At 45.0% G+C, this 14,849-nt stretch overlaps 1 protein-coding gene across 1 annotated transcript in view; it reads left to right on the top strand.

The window, feature by feature from the left end:
• Positions 1-654: 654 nt before the first annotated feature.
• The window catches only part of LOC138630585 (raftlin), a gene marked incomplete at its 5' end in the record, with an annotated part of 52,966 nt that continues 38,771 nt past the window's right edge, over positions 655-14,849 (top strand). The window contains 2 exons of the mRNA XM_069715021.1: positions 655-928; positions 9,967-10,075. Of these exons, the coding sequence (XP_069571122.1) occupies positions 655-928; positions 9,967-10,075 (383 nt within the window). The remainder of the gene's footprint in view (positions 929-9,966; positions 10,076-14,849) is intronic.

Below are 14,849 nucleotides of genomic sequence, written 5' to 3' on the forward strand. Positions count from 1 at the left end.
TCTAAACTAAACCAAACTTCTTCCTGAGAAAAATCCTCTGTTGCAACAGCAGCGTTTTTTTTTGTGTTTTATTTTTTTTGGGCGACTCCGTAAGTTTGTTCAGAACAAACAAGAAGAACCTGAATTAGATGACGACACCACAAAACGACTGGCGGACAAGAAACACAGGAAATTTCAAAATCCAGTTTCAAATGACTCCGTAAGAGTTCATCAAAACTTCCACAGAAGGTTTTTATGCAGAAGCGGTTGTTATTCATATAAACCCACTTTATCCCTGAACGATGATGCTGCGTTCAAATGGCGCTTTAAATTTTCTACAAGCCTGTGACGTGTTTGCTGACGTTTACGGAAAGGTCAGAGGTCGTGGAAGTTCACGTTTCGTTAAACGTTAAGCTAATATGTTGTGATTTTAGTCACGTAGAGTTTGTCTTCGTAACTCAGATAACAGCCGACGTCTGAGGGGAACGTTGATCCTCCCAACGGCCTCGTCTTTCCTCTCTGTGACTTTGTATTTCCAGCGTTACGTTACCCCTCCTGTTAGCTTGTTAAATTGTCAGCCTCCGCGGCTTCCGGACGGCGTCCACGTTGCCTAGCAACAGTGTTTTTAACGACTTAACCACGCGAGCTCATCGAGTTCCTTTTGAACGCATTAAGAGTCATCTGGACCGTCGGAGGAAAGCCGCCGCATTAAAACAAGATGTCTGAGATGTCGACGGGTTTGTCTCACGCGTCGTCTCCCGTCCTCGTCTCTCTCAGGTGGGACGTCCACGCTGCGCCTGTCGTCGGTGCGAGAGCTGCCGGGTCAGCTGCAGGAACTCTACCAGCAGGGCTTCGTTCTGGCGGCCGTGCACCCGTTCATCCACCCCTGCGGTCCGGAGTCCAACAGCCCGCAGCACCAGCTCTACCGGGCCATACTGGTCACTGACGGGTAAGTCCCAGTGGTTTTTTTTTTACTAGTAAATGTGTAACTTTCCAACAAAGCGTGAAATAGACACGCTGGTCTGACTGGGCGTGACTATTTCACGTTTTTGTAAGCGTGAAACTTGCACGCACGTAAAATTAGGAGGCAGGAGGGAGATGTTCGAATCCTGGAGGTGACAACGTTGTTCTTGAGTTCTTTTTTTTGTTTTCTGATCCCAACCATGTTTTTCCTAAAAGTTTCATAGGTTTCATTTTTGTCCACTACGGGAAAACCGTGAAACTGTCACGCAGAGACAGGCCAAAGCGTGGCTATTTCACGGTTTTCCTGCAGTGGACGAGCATGTCTTATTTCACGTTTTGCTGTGATACAAAGTTGAACTCTTTGAGAATCCAAAATGAGTCAAACTATTGGTGTAAGATAATGGAAACATCTGCTGACAATTTACACATTTTTTATGTTTCCTGATTTAAAGTAATACCTTTTTTTGCAACAAAAATTACAGAATAATAAATACCACCTGTTCGAGTCCACGTTAATGTGGTGGGTTTTTTTTTTTCTCACCGCTATCCCTCCGGGCATGAGGTGACAGTTAAAAAAAGAAAGAGGGCCCTTATTAAGGAAATGTATTTTACTAAACAAAGCCGGGGGCCTGGCCCTGAGGCAATCATCTTTCAGGGGCCGCAGACGTCTTAGCTGCACTCTTGGGAATAAGACCTTTGTTAGCACCAAATGATGAAGCCATTATAGTCACTTAAGAAAGCATGTTGAGATTACTAATGCACCTTAATTGGTGTCATTATGCAGAAAAATACACTTAGAGGGAATCTGAATTTTCTTTTTCTTTTTTTTATCTTCATGTGTTGAACGCTGCTAAAAACGGACCGCCGGCTGTCATCCAAGTCGACATAATGTTTACAGCTGTTGTATCATATTTCAGACGGTTATTTTTTTTTATTTGCGATGCGTGCAAGCAGGAAGGTCTTTGAAAATATTTTGTTTTAACAACATAGCGGAGGTCGCGCAACCTTTCCGTGTTGCTCCGGAGCATCACAACATCTGTTTGTGGCTCGGCGAGCGGTCACGTGGGTCCTCTCAGTGCTGCGGCCAAAAAAACACCAAAAAACAACAACAAGCGTGCACGAGTCCAAAGTCACCGCCGCCCCCCTTCATCTGCCCTCCAGCCCGGTGCCCAGGCCCCCGGTTTTTTCTTGTTGTTGTTTTTTTCCTGGGAACCGTGGGGGCAGGCGCACACTTCAGGCAGGGCAGGACGCCAGGGAGAGGCTCCAGCGGTGGCTTGAAGGGCATGAAGGAGCGCTGATGGACGGAGGAGGGTGAAGGTTGCTTTTTATTGTCCTTCCTGAACATCCCTTTTTTTTAAGAGAGAAAAACTTCCTTCGGAGGGTTTTTGAGTTTGGTTTGACGGCCTCGAGGGTCATAAAACCCGATCAGCTTATTCAGGACCACGAAACCCGAGAAGTCAGTTCAAATAAAAACATGACAATCAAACAGACTGAGGCTTTTTTAAATTTATTTTATTTCTTCTGTCCGTGGCAGCGCTGACATGCAGACAGGCGGAGGGCAGCAGCTGAAGCCTCGGTGGCTGCTGCTCTGTCTGGCTCTGAAGCCCGGCGAAGGATCCAGACCTGTTTACCAAAAACACTGCTCCCCGGCCGCAGGGCGGGCGCGCGTGTGTGTGTGTGTGTGTGTGTGTGTGTGTGTGTGTGTGTGTGTGTGTGTGTGTGTGTGTGTGTGTGTGTGTGTCAGCTAGTGAAAATGCAGCAGTTGAATCTTTCCTTCCTTCCCTCCAGGATTTTTTTTGCTGATATTTTTTATGATTGTTGTGCTCAAAAATGTCGGATTCGTCTTTTATAAGGGAGTTTTTTTGTGGTCAAATTGCAGGAATTACCCCAAAAAATGTGCAAGTCGAGGGAAAAAAACCCCTCCTCCCTGAAGAGTAACGTGTTAGTCACTTCCTGTGATGGTAATCATGCTGAAAATCACAGTATTATTTCAGTTCTAATCTCCCATTCACCACCAAACTTTGCGGTATAATTTCCGGAAGTGTCGTCTTCAAATCGATGAAAGATTCTCCAGAATGAAGTGGGTCTGTATTAATAGTCCCGGTACGCTGCCCCCGGTGGCCTCTTTCAGTCTCTGTCTCACCTGATTGTGTTTGTTTCTCTGTTTCTAAAATTTAAACCTTCTCTAGTCTTTTTTGTTTTTTATCTTTGACAACCATGCAGCTCAAAGTTGGAAAAACTTTCTGAGGTCTGTCGCTGTAATCTACAAAACAAAGGCTGTCAAAATAAAAGCTTCAAGTTCAGTTTAATTTATATTAATTCAACACAAAGGCCTACTGTGTGCACAAAAAAACAAAGTGCAGTCTCTTACAACTTGAAGTTTGTATAAAGCTAATTTCCTGTAATCGGACCACATTTCCCACAAACCCCGTGACTTCCTGTTGATCCGGTTAGTGAGCAGTGGTTTGTGTAAATGAGGAGTTATTTTTGGATAATAAAGCAATAAGGCTACTCTACGACGTAATGCTTTCGGTAGAGCTTCTGTTGACGATATTTCTTTGCCGAAACATCGCGGGAATTTTGCAGCGATGGCTTGAATTTGCGTTAATTATTGCAAGGTCGTGATTTCCTGGAGGTTCTAGCAGTTTATCTTCCTGTGCAGACTCACAGTCGGGGAGGTCAGATTCCTCGCAGCTGACACTACGCTCCTGGATGCCGATGAACTCGTCCCGCTTCTTCAACGGCTCGGGAACGACAACGCCGCCGCTGCTGCTAATCTGCATCGACATTTCAGTCATTTAGCTTCACACGTTCGCTCACAGCGACGGCACGATAACTGCAGAAAAAAAACCAATACCCGGTATTACAAGCGAGAGTGACAGGTGCGCCGATCGGAGCGGCCGACAGGTCTGCTGCAGCCTCACGGTGATCATGTCGGGAAAAAAATCAACTGAAGGCAGACGGACAGACGTGGGAGAAATGTACAACAATTAAGAAAAACAGATTTCTGATTGGGGGATGAATTTCTGATGAGTTAAAATGAGTTCAGTCAACGACAGAAAATGTAACACAGAAGAGGAAAAAAAAATACAAGCAAAGTAAACAATAAACAAAAAAACAACAAAAGATAAGAGCGGCCAAAAAGAAGGGAAGCAAATAATTGGTTTGCGCGAATGTATGTTGATGATCATTTGAATTCTTGGAGTGAGAGCGGGCAGGAAATTGGTTTTTAAAGTTGACGCCAGCTGTCTGACGGACGTCTTTCTCTCGTCTCCTTCGTCCCCCCGTCCCCCATCCGTCCCCCCCCGCCGGTCGCAGATATCAGGACTCCTTTTTTCACTCCCTTCTGCTGAATATTCGTCGGCCATACAAACATTCCTCCGCAGTGACATAATTCACCGCAGCCAACATCACGACTTCATTTAGTTTTTTTGTCAAACTTTTGCGTGTTTGTTATCATTGTTTTTGTCACGTTAGGTCCGGGTTGGGATATTTTGTCCTGCTATTGTCGGCCTGAGCGCTTCATCCCTCTGACGGAGAACTCGTAGCTTCTTTGATCCAAAGCTGACCCAGAATCCAAAAGTGGACCGTTAAATCTTGTGTCATTTTTTTTTTTTTTTTACAAAGTGTAATTTATAGCTCCGGCTCCACGTTAGTGCTGCACGAAGGAACATTTCCAGCTCTCTGATTGGACGTTTCACACTCTCTCTCAGAGCTGCAGTTGAATTCTCTACTTATATTAGAAATCCGACCTTCATCTTTAATGTTGAGGATTCAGGCTGAGAAATGAATTGTTTATTACAAATGTGCGTAAAAACTGATGACTGAATCGCAGCCAGACACATGTTCGAAGGTCATATAGTTTAAATGCGATGCAACTCGTCTCTTCCTGGTTGTGTCCATTAGTAATCACCTTCAACCTCCCGCTGTGTGTACAACACTTCAGGTTGACTTGCTGCGTGCACAGATATTTGTACAAACAGTCCCGGCGCCGCTCAGCTCTGCAAATCCGGACAGCAGAAATATTGATTCAGAGAGAAACGGCAAAAGCTGAATGGACTGCATCCCTCCTTTTTTTTTTTTTTGTTATTTTTTTTTTTTTTTCCATGCTTGCCCTGCTCCCCGTGGGAAAAAAAGACACCAAGATGAAATAAAAAGAGAATCAAAGCTGGATGGAGAGAAGAAGACAGAAGGAGGGTGAATGTGATAAAAAGGAAAAAACAGAGAGACAGAGATGGAGTGAAAAAAGGGGGGCAGAGGAGTCGACCGTCCTTCTGATGGCCGCGGCCCCGAACGATGGGGAGCCAGGCTTTATCTCCCGCGTCTGTCACCGTGGCGACAGCTGCTCACATCAGCATCAGCTCAAACGGAGGGGAGGAGGGGGGGGGGGATCCAAAGGAAAAAAAATCTCCAACGGGGAGAAGGGAAATATGCAAGACCAGAAAAAGAGGAGCTGTCAGACCCGGGAATCAAAAGGAGGAAGAAGAAAAGCACGACAGCGAGCGGCCATTCATGTATCGCTCCCAAAAAAACAAAACAAGCAGCTTTTGCAAAAGTCTGTATTTGTATTTGTCTGCAGACGGTAAAGTCTGCACGGCGTCGGCCTCAGTCTGTCAACGAGACACATGGAGGAGGTGAGGATGTGCACAAATGTTACGACACCAACACCTGAGTGACACGACCGGTGAAGTGGGTTTTAACTTCGGAAACAGAAGAAGAAGAAGAAGAAGCTGCAATGCAGACAAGAATGGATCGGACCGCTTGAAAATGTTAAATGTCAACTGTCAAACTTCTTAGTGTTCAATTTGGTCGTGATGGAAAAAGGGTTACAGTTCAGCAGGCAATGTCTGATGGGATATATTCATCATTATTGGGTAATTGCGAAGGAGCTAACCGTGTGCTCGGGCGAGGAGAGAGAGACGGAGGAGAATAAAGAGGTACAGCCTTAAAAAAAAAAAAAAAAAAAAACATTAAGGGGGGCTGCGGGGGTGATTTCAATTATTCACGAACCCATGGAAATGTGACATTAGAAGAGATGTGCTGTATTATTAAAGCGCCGCGGTGGCGGAGCGCTAAACACGGGTTCGGATGCTCCCTGACTGCGTCGTCATAGCAACAGATTAGCGCCCGGGGGGGGGGGGGCGACGACCGGGCGCGACTTTTTGCTTCTGATGCGAAGGAGGAGATTCGTTTTTTCGAGTCGTTCGCCGACTTCTCGGTGAAAAGACAGTTTTGACTTTCTGTCAGAGAGAAAAGCTTTTGTTGTACTCGGTGATTCCAATTTAACTCTTCGCAAGAAATATTCTGAATAAAGTGGCATTAGGGTTATAAAACATGTATATTTGGTTACTTTCTGCTTCAGATAATATATGATTATATATATATATATATATATACAGACTTTGTATTTCAGGAGAGAAGTTGAATGGAAGTCGATGGAGCCAGACGTTTTTGTGTTTTTAGTGCCAGCCCCTAGTGGCCCTCAGTGGTATTGCATTCCAAAGCATTTCCACCACATTGGCTTCATTTTTTGTGTTGGAGAATTGGCGGCAGGTAGTGAAGATCCCTAAAGAATACATTTGAATGACTTTGTTGTTTATTTTGAGAGAGTATGCTTTGCTTTCATATCTCTTGTTAATTAAGTTCTTATTATTCCTGTCATCCAAACATCAGACAGATGAAAACACAACCAAAGAAAAGAGCGGTTATTTCTAGAAAGTGCCAATCGATGGTTAAAAAAAGGTGATCGCTTTCTTCTTCTAATCAAACTGAGAACAGATTTGTTCTGTGAAGATCTGAAGATCAAGCAAACAAAGATGAAAGTGTTTTTGTTTTTTAGTCGTTGTTTTTTTAGTTCGATGTCCACCGAAGAACAATGACGCATCGACGCGGTCGCTCCTCGTACTTCGGCGAACACGGCGTAACTGGAAACCCGCAGATTTACAAATGATGTTGCCGGGACACGCCTAAGACGAATCCCAAAGCAGGCCATTAACGGGTAATACGCAATTAGTTTCCATGTGAACGTTCTGCTCCGGCGGGGACGATTAGTCCGACACGAGATGTTCTGCGGCGAAACAGAAACGTGTGACCCATCTGTGGCGGGAGGCGGGAAGGAGAGGCGGGCAGGTGTATTCACCCCGGAGGGAGCTGCAGGTGGGCGGGCGGGCAGGCAGGCGTTTGACACCCGTCTCACCGCGCGAGGCCTCGCAGGTTGACAGCCGGCGACGCACGCCGCATGAAAAGTTCCCGTTTCACACCGAGAAGACGGACCGCGGGAGATGCAGCTGCTATTTTTAACCCGAGGCCTCCCTGCAGGACCGAGCGCTCCGTTGGAGTTGTTGTTCTCACTCCCATCCCCTCCCCTCATCCCCCACTTCTCCCTCTCCCTCCCTTTCTCTCTCTCTCTGAAGCTCTGCCTGCAGAAGTCCACTCAGTTTTCTCCCCAGTTAAGAGGAAGTGACACCTTCTCCGTGCAAAATACGATGATTGCGCAAAATGAAATGGTTCTGGATTTAAAAAGTCTCTCAGAAGGACTGGATCGCTTTTTTTTTTGGTTTCTTTTTTTTTGTTTTATTATTGCTGGATTGTGAGTGATGAACTGGAGTTGTTTAATTGCCCCTCAAAATAGTTTCATATCATTATTAAAAAAGGCCTTTTCTTCATGTCGGTGACATCTGCAGATGGTCTACGATTCCAGATTAATACTACAGCTTCTCCTTCTGTCTCTTTTTCCTCCCGTTTCCTGAAGTCGCGCCTCGAGCGCAACCGAGCCGGTTGCTTGTGATTTATGTCGCAACCGACGGGGGGATGCGTGCCCCTTTTCTGACGCCGCCACCGGGCTGCTGCCGTCGTGCCTTTGAACGTTATGTCGCAGCGTAAAAATAGAAAAACCGAGTCTGACAGATCGCGTGAAGTTCGCACCTAACGAGTCGGTCGGCCGGTTTTCTGCTCTACTGACAGAGTGCTGGTGTTTTGTTTTTTTAAGTCGAAACATTAAAACTGGGTTTAAAGTGCTTTTTTTTTATTTATTTTTTTTTAAATACAGCATTCATTCAAACAGGGAAATTTCATGCAAAGAAACATTGAGGCTGATTTTATCGAAAAGGATGAAAAGAAAAAGTGCTTGAGCTCGTCCAAAAAAACATTTAAAATGGGAGTGAAATGACAGAAGAGTTTAAATGTGTTCGTGGTCTTTGATTCCCTGTGAATATTAGTGTTCCTTTTTGCCTAAAAACTCTGACTGAAAAGAGGCACTTTCACAGCAATTTAGGTCGCAGCGTAGGATCCGGGGTTTTTGGAGCTTTAACCATCCCACTTACCTAAAAATCAGAATATTTCAGCCTCTACTGCATCGATTTTTATCCGAAGTTTCCTAACTTTATGGATGTCCAAAGTCAAGTAGCTAGACATCTTAACAATGTCATGTTAAGATGAAAGGAAATATGTAGTCAGTTTTCCTGAGTGTTTTTTTAAAATACAACATTACAGGAATAATTCGACGTTTTAGGAAATTACGTTTATGTTAGTTTAGCTTAACATAAAGATTGTAAATTGTCAAAAGAAGCAAGCACGTCTCTGGCCCATGCCGCCACCGACAGTGACGTCACCTCGTTGGTTTGTGAACATCCGTTATGAAGCCTCGAGTTCGGAATTTGGCCGCCGCCATCTTTGCTAGTTCGGAGCAGGAAGTGACCATATTTGGACGAGCTGGGGGAGGAGCGAGCAGGTGGATCTGACAGATCTGATTGGAAACCTGACGATACTAAGCCCCGCCCACCAACAGCTGTAACTTGACTGCACCACAGGCCTGTCAATCAAACAGACACGCCCCCAAAAACAGGTCTTCTTGAATCTTCTTTTCTAATGAATGAGGGATTATTTTCAGATGGACCTCCAGAAAACTAAGAAGAAGGAGTGACTTTAGCTAACAACACCGAGATAACTGATGGACACATTTTATTCACTTTGGATTTGATGAGAGAAGTTGAATGGGAGTCTATGGAGCCGGAGGCTTTTTGGAGCCGACCTCTGGTGGCACTTGGTGGTATTGCAGCTGGAGACACAATTGCTGGGTTTTTTTTCCACAAATTTCCCAATTTTTGTTTGTAGTTTTTATCTTTTTCAATGTGTGTGGTTGCATGAGAGAAAAATGCCTTTGATAAAGCATTAGGAACACACACACACAGCGAGGCAGAGTCATGTATGTTCACTCAGGGGGTGTGAACCAGAACACTGCACACACACACACACACACACACACACACACACACACACACACACACACACACACACACACACACACACACACACACACACAAACACACACACACACACACACACACACACACACACACACACACACACACACACACACACACACACACACACACACACAAACACACCCTTATCCCTCATTGCAGCAGAGTCAGCGTGCATCTACAGAAGGGGTGTGTGTGTGTGTGTGTGTGTGTGTGTGTGTGTGGGGGGGGGGGTCTTCTTCGCCGTGTCAACAGGATGAGAAGCAGGGAGATAGAAGCTGGGGTATTAGTCTCCTCGGGGGTAGCTCTGGGATTTCCTCCGGAGGACAGAAAAGGGAAATACAACACCATAAAAATAGATTCTCCCCGCTCAAAATACTGATACGGCCTCGGCGGGGAGGGCTGGAGGAGGGGCGGGGAGAGGGGGGGGGGAGGGGGAGGGGGGGGTACGAGATTTGCATTGAATTTCCTGCATTTCTGTTTGTGTTTTCCTTTCAATACAATATGGATCTTTGTCTCACTTAAGTGCTGTTCTAGTCTTCTCTTACCTCCCGCAGGGCAACAATAACCTTAACAAAGCTTCTTGATGCAGTGTAATATGTTGATGTTTGGTTTTGTGTTGTTGCGTTCGATGGCCGGGTCAGTCGATAGCACGCTGTTTTGTGGATCTATTACGACTGCAGTTTTTATGATTTCGACGCCGGTCGTGAAAAAAGGCTGAAAAAGTCATTGTCTCCCCCCCCCTCGCTGTGGTTGCCTGCAGGGCGGAGAGGAGTCCGGCAGTCTGCCCGACCTACAAGCTGCAGCTGGAGGACTGTCTGTCTGCTGAGCAGGTGCCCACGCCGGAGCTCATCCAGGGCTACGTCAAGAAGGTACGACCGCCGCCGCACCGGCTGCCAAGATGGAGGGTTGGTCACTCTGGACCCAGCTGGGAAGGAGGGATGGGAGAGAGGGAGGGATGGGAGAGAGGGAGGGATGGGAGAGAGGGAGGGAAGGAGGTTTTTGAGTCATAACTTATATTTCCTTGTAGGACATATAAATTGTGTCTTTGTGGAAATATTCCAACATAATTTCTACCGATCGCCTTGGTTACTTTATTCTCATCGGCTACGAAGGATGAGGGCATGCTGGGAAATGGGAGGGGAGGAGTCAGAGAGAAATGGAAAGTTACCGAGGAACTCCAATCAGCATATTGTGGTTCTCAGACCGAATCTACTGCGTTCACAGAACATGTTTGTTGTCGTGAAAGAAACATCAGATCTTAGAGTTCATCTAAGATCTATGTGGTGTCGATGAGACAGTTAATATGATTGGTTAATTCATGAGTCTACGAGTCCGATGCTAGTAGGTCGGGCTCTGAGGACGAACGCAGTCGAGCGTTTGCTCAGCGTGTCGCTCCGTCTGAAGGCTCAGAGGAAACACAAACCATCGCGTGTTAAAAGGGATTCAACTGCATGAAGCCTCCATCAGGACTGATAATGAAACATAACTAAACACACAGGTGGTGACTAATATGTGGCGCATCTACGGGCTTCAAGAACTCCCTGAACAGTTTCCCTTTGAGAGTGAAGCCACAGTGAGCAACACTGTCGTCGTGATCAGCAAAAAAAAAAGTGGTAAATTATAGTTTTATCACGGCAGAAACCCTCAATTTAGATGCCAGATTTGTCAAATTAGTGTCTAATTCATTGCAGTTCATAAGTAATTACAGGGAGGCAGGTTGAAGGCAGGGCAGCAGGAAGTAGCTGTAATTATACAACAGGTCCGCTCCAGTATTAAGACTCGGTCCGGTACGACGCTCGGGTCTCGGGAAACAGAAGACCTTTGATTTTCATGGAGGGAAAGTAGCGAAGCTGCAATTTAAAACAATAAAAGTGTTTTTATAGCTGCTAAACAGTAAATAAAACAAAACCTGAGCCAAAAGAAGCTAAAATGTGTTTTGATTTTTTTTTCTTCATTTGATCGGTTAGATGTTCCAGCTTTTATGATATTTAGCATATTTCCGAACTGCAGTGCTCTCGAGTATCTGAACATTTTCTATGTAATACGCTCAAAGCTGTTCCTCCTCACCGGTTCAAGGCTTAATGTTAATTAGCACCAAAAAAAAGAAAAACCGGCTTGACATCTCTGTAGCAGATGAAAAGCAGCCGACGGGAGACGCGGATCCGAAATCACACTCTGATTTAATAATAATGAATTGGCGCTGTAGCGTTACGTTAAATGAATCCGGAGAGCTTTGCCACCACAGATGATATATTATATACAGTGGGTACGGAAAGTATTCAGACCCCTTTAAATGTTTCACTCTTTGTTTCATTGCAGCCATTTGCTAAAATCAAAAAAGTTCATTTTATTTCTCATTAATGTACACTCAGCACCCCATGTTGACAGAAAAAAACAGAAATGTAGAAATTTGTGCAAATGTATTAAAAAAGAAAACCTGAAATATCACTTGGTCATAAGTATTCAGACCCTTTGCTCAGTATTGAGTAGAAGCACCCTTTTGAGCTCGTACAGCCATGAGTCTTCTTGGGAATGATGCAACAAGCTTTTCACACCTGGATTTGGGGATCCTCTGCCATTCTTCCTTGCAGATCCTCTCCAGTTCCGTCAGGTTGGATGGTGAACGTTGGTGGACAGCCATTTTCAGGTCTCTCCAGAGATGCTCCATTGGGTTTAGGTCAGGGCTCTGGCTGGGCCAGTCAAGGATGGTCACAGAGTTGTTCCGAAGCCACTCCTTTGTTATTTTAGCTGTGTGCTTAGGGTCATTGTCTTGTTGGAAGGTGAACCTTCGGCCCAGTCTGAGGTCCAGAGCACTCTGGAAGAGGTTTTCTTCCAGGATATCTCTGTACTTGGCCGCATTCATCTTTCCTTCAATTGCAACCGGTCGTCCTGTCCCTGCAGCTGAAAAACACCCCCATAGCATGATGCTGCCACCACCATGTTTCACTGTTGGGATTGTATTGGGCAGGTGATGAGCAGTGCCTGGTTTTCTCCACACATACCGCTTAGAATTAACGCCAAAAAGTTCAATCTTGGTCTCATCAGACCAGAGAATCTTATTTCTCATAGTCTGGGAGTCCTTCATGTGTTTTTTGGCAAACTCTATGCGGGCTTTCATATGTCTTGCACTGAGGAGAGGCTTCCGTCGGGCCACTCTGCCATAAAGCCCCGACTGGTGGAGGGCTGCAGTGATAGTTGACTTTGTGGAACTTTCTCCCATCTCCCTACTGCATCTCTGGAGCTCAGCCACAGTGATCTTTGGGTTCTTCTTTACCTCTCTCACCAAGGCTCTTCTCCCACGATTGCTCAGTTTGGCTGGACGGCCAGGTCTAGGAAGAGTTCTGGTCGTCCCAAACTTCTTCCATTTAAGGATTATGGAGGCCACTGTGCTCTTAGGAACCTTGAGTGCTGCAGAAATTATTTTGTAACCTTGGCCAGATCTGTGCCTTGCCACAACTCTGTCTCTGAGCTCCTTGGACAGTTCCTTCGACCTCATGATTCTCATTTGCTCTGACATGCACTGTGAGCTGTAAGGTCTTATATAGACAGGTGTGTGCCTTTCCTAATCAAGTCCAATCAGTTTAATTAAACACAGCTGGACTCCAATGAAGGAGTAGAACCATCTCAAGGAGGATCAGAAGAAATGGACAGCATGTGAGTTAAATATGAGTGTCACAGCAAAGGGTCTGAATACTTATGACCATGTGATATTTCAGTTTTTCTTTTTTAATAAATTTGCACAAATTTCTACAATTCTGTTTTTTTCTGTCAAGATGGGGTGCTGAGTGTACATTAATGCGAAATAAAATGAACTTTTTTGATTTTAGCAAATGGCTGCAATGAAACAAAGAGTGAAAAATTTAAAGGGGTCTGAATACTTTCCGTACCCACTGTATATATATATATATATGTGTGTGTGTGTGTGTGTGTGTGTGTGTGTGTGTGTGTGTGTGTGTGTGTGTGTGTGTGTGTGTGTGACGCGCCCGGTAAAGCTGCGTCATCATGATTCAACCTCTCCCGCCTTAAATCTATACATGACCGAGCGCGATGGTCCAGCCTTAACACCCCCCCTCCTCCCCCTCTACCCCCCGCCCCGTAAAAAACCTTCCTGTACGTTTTTTTTTGTTTTTTCTTTGCCCTTCGATTAGTCATGCAACCGCAGTCCTGCAGGACCTCATTACCGTTGGTTATCATTTTAATCTGCTGAGCTGCTACACGCCTGCTGGAGGAGGAGCAGGAGGCCATGTTAGAAATCTATTAAAAGAGAAGTGGACACGGACGAGCGGCAGAGGAGGAGGAGGAGGAGAAGAAGTCACTTTTCTTTTTTTTTCTGCTCACTCTCACTTCCCATTTTTTTTTCTTGTCTTTCGTCTCATTCTCTTTTTTTTTGTTCCTCTTCCTCTTCCTCTTCCTCACTGTCTCAGTCTGTCATTATCCCTTTAGCCTCTCCTTTCTGTCATCTCCTCACCGCCACTCTGCTCTCTCAATCTCTCTCTCCGGGGGTTTTTCGTCTTGACCTTCAGACACCTCCCGGTGCCACTTTAATAACTTACGGGGGGGGGGGGGGATGTGGTGTTAAGTCAAAATTGAAATGGCTTTCTCACTACGGGCTGTTGATATTCTGGTGGCGATTTAAAAGGGGGTGAAGCTACTTGCAGAATATTTTTTCATCAAGTTTGAGCTCGGCATCATTTCGGTTAATGAAGAGAAATGAAGCGACCTCGAAACTTCATTTCTTTGACCTGAGGGCGGTTCCGTCTCAGCCGGAGCGACTCGTCTCGTTCATTCGGATTGAAAAAGTTCAGAAGGATGCCAATTTAAAAAAAAAAAGGTTTTATCCCGACGCTCACTCCACTATGCCCTGGAGGATTTACCACAAAGGACATGACTGTTGAACAAACAATCGTTTTCACTTTCGGCTTTATCACCCAGTTTTCCCCCTTTTCATTCCCTTTAGCTTGTAACTTTTAACAGTTGTTAAAACGGCCCAAAGCCAAAGTGTTGTAATACACCCGTCGGTCCACTAGAGGACACCGTGTCAGCGAACGGCAACCAACTAGTTTGTGGACTTTCAACTGTCGCCATCTTGTGTTTTTTTGGAGCCAGAAGTGACCATATTTGGAGGAGCTGGGGGAGGAGCCAGTGCTGGATCTGACTTAATCTGGGAAATTGAGGACACTATGCCCCGCCCACCTATAGTGGAAACCTGCACCATAGGCCTGTCACTCAAACAGACACCCCCCCCCCCCAAAAAAAAACACAGCTTTTTTTTAGGCTTGATATTTAATTAACGGCGGGATTGTTTTCAGAAGGACCGCTAGCACACTAATAAGGAGAAACACCTTTAGGATAAGATATTCAATTTACACTGATACAAAAACAGAAAATAACTTATTATATAGAATAATTAAAGGAAGCTGTAGAATATTTAATATATATTTGGTATTTTAATATTCTGTGGGTTAGCCAATAATTCAATCAACAAATTATTTCAGTTTTCTTTTCCAACTTTGCATTGAATTCTTCTTAAGTTAAACCATATTATCTGTGAATATGGAGCTTTAGCTCCTGTTGTTTTATATAAACTTTACACATTTTCCTCTCATATTTACGGCGCTCTGCTCTCTTGACAATAACATCCTG

Source organism: Brachyistius frenatus, unplaced genomic scaffold (genome assembly GCF_029030835.1).
Source record: "Brachyistius frenatus isolate BFR_SWC_R1_liver_20210118 unplaced genomic scaffold, ASM2903083v1 Contig_137, whole genome shotgun sequence".
Classification (NCBI taxonomy): Eukaryota; Metazoa; Chordata; class Actinopteri; family Embiotocidae; genus Brachyistius; species Brachyistius frenatus.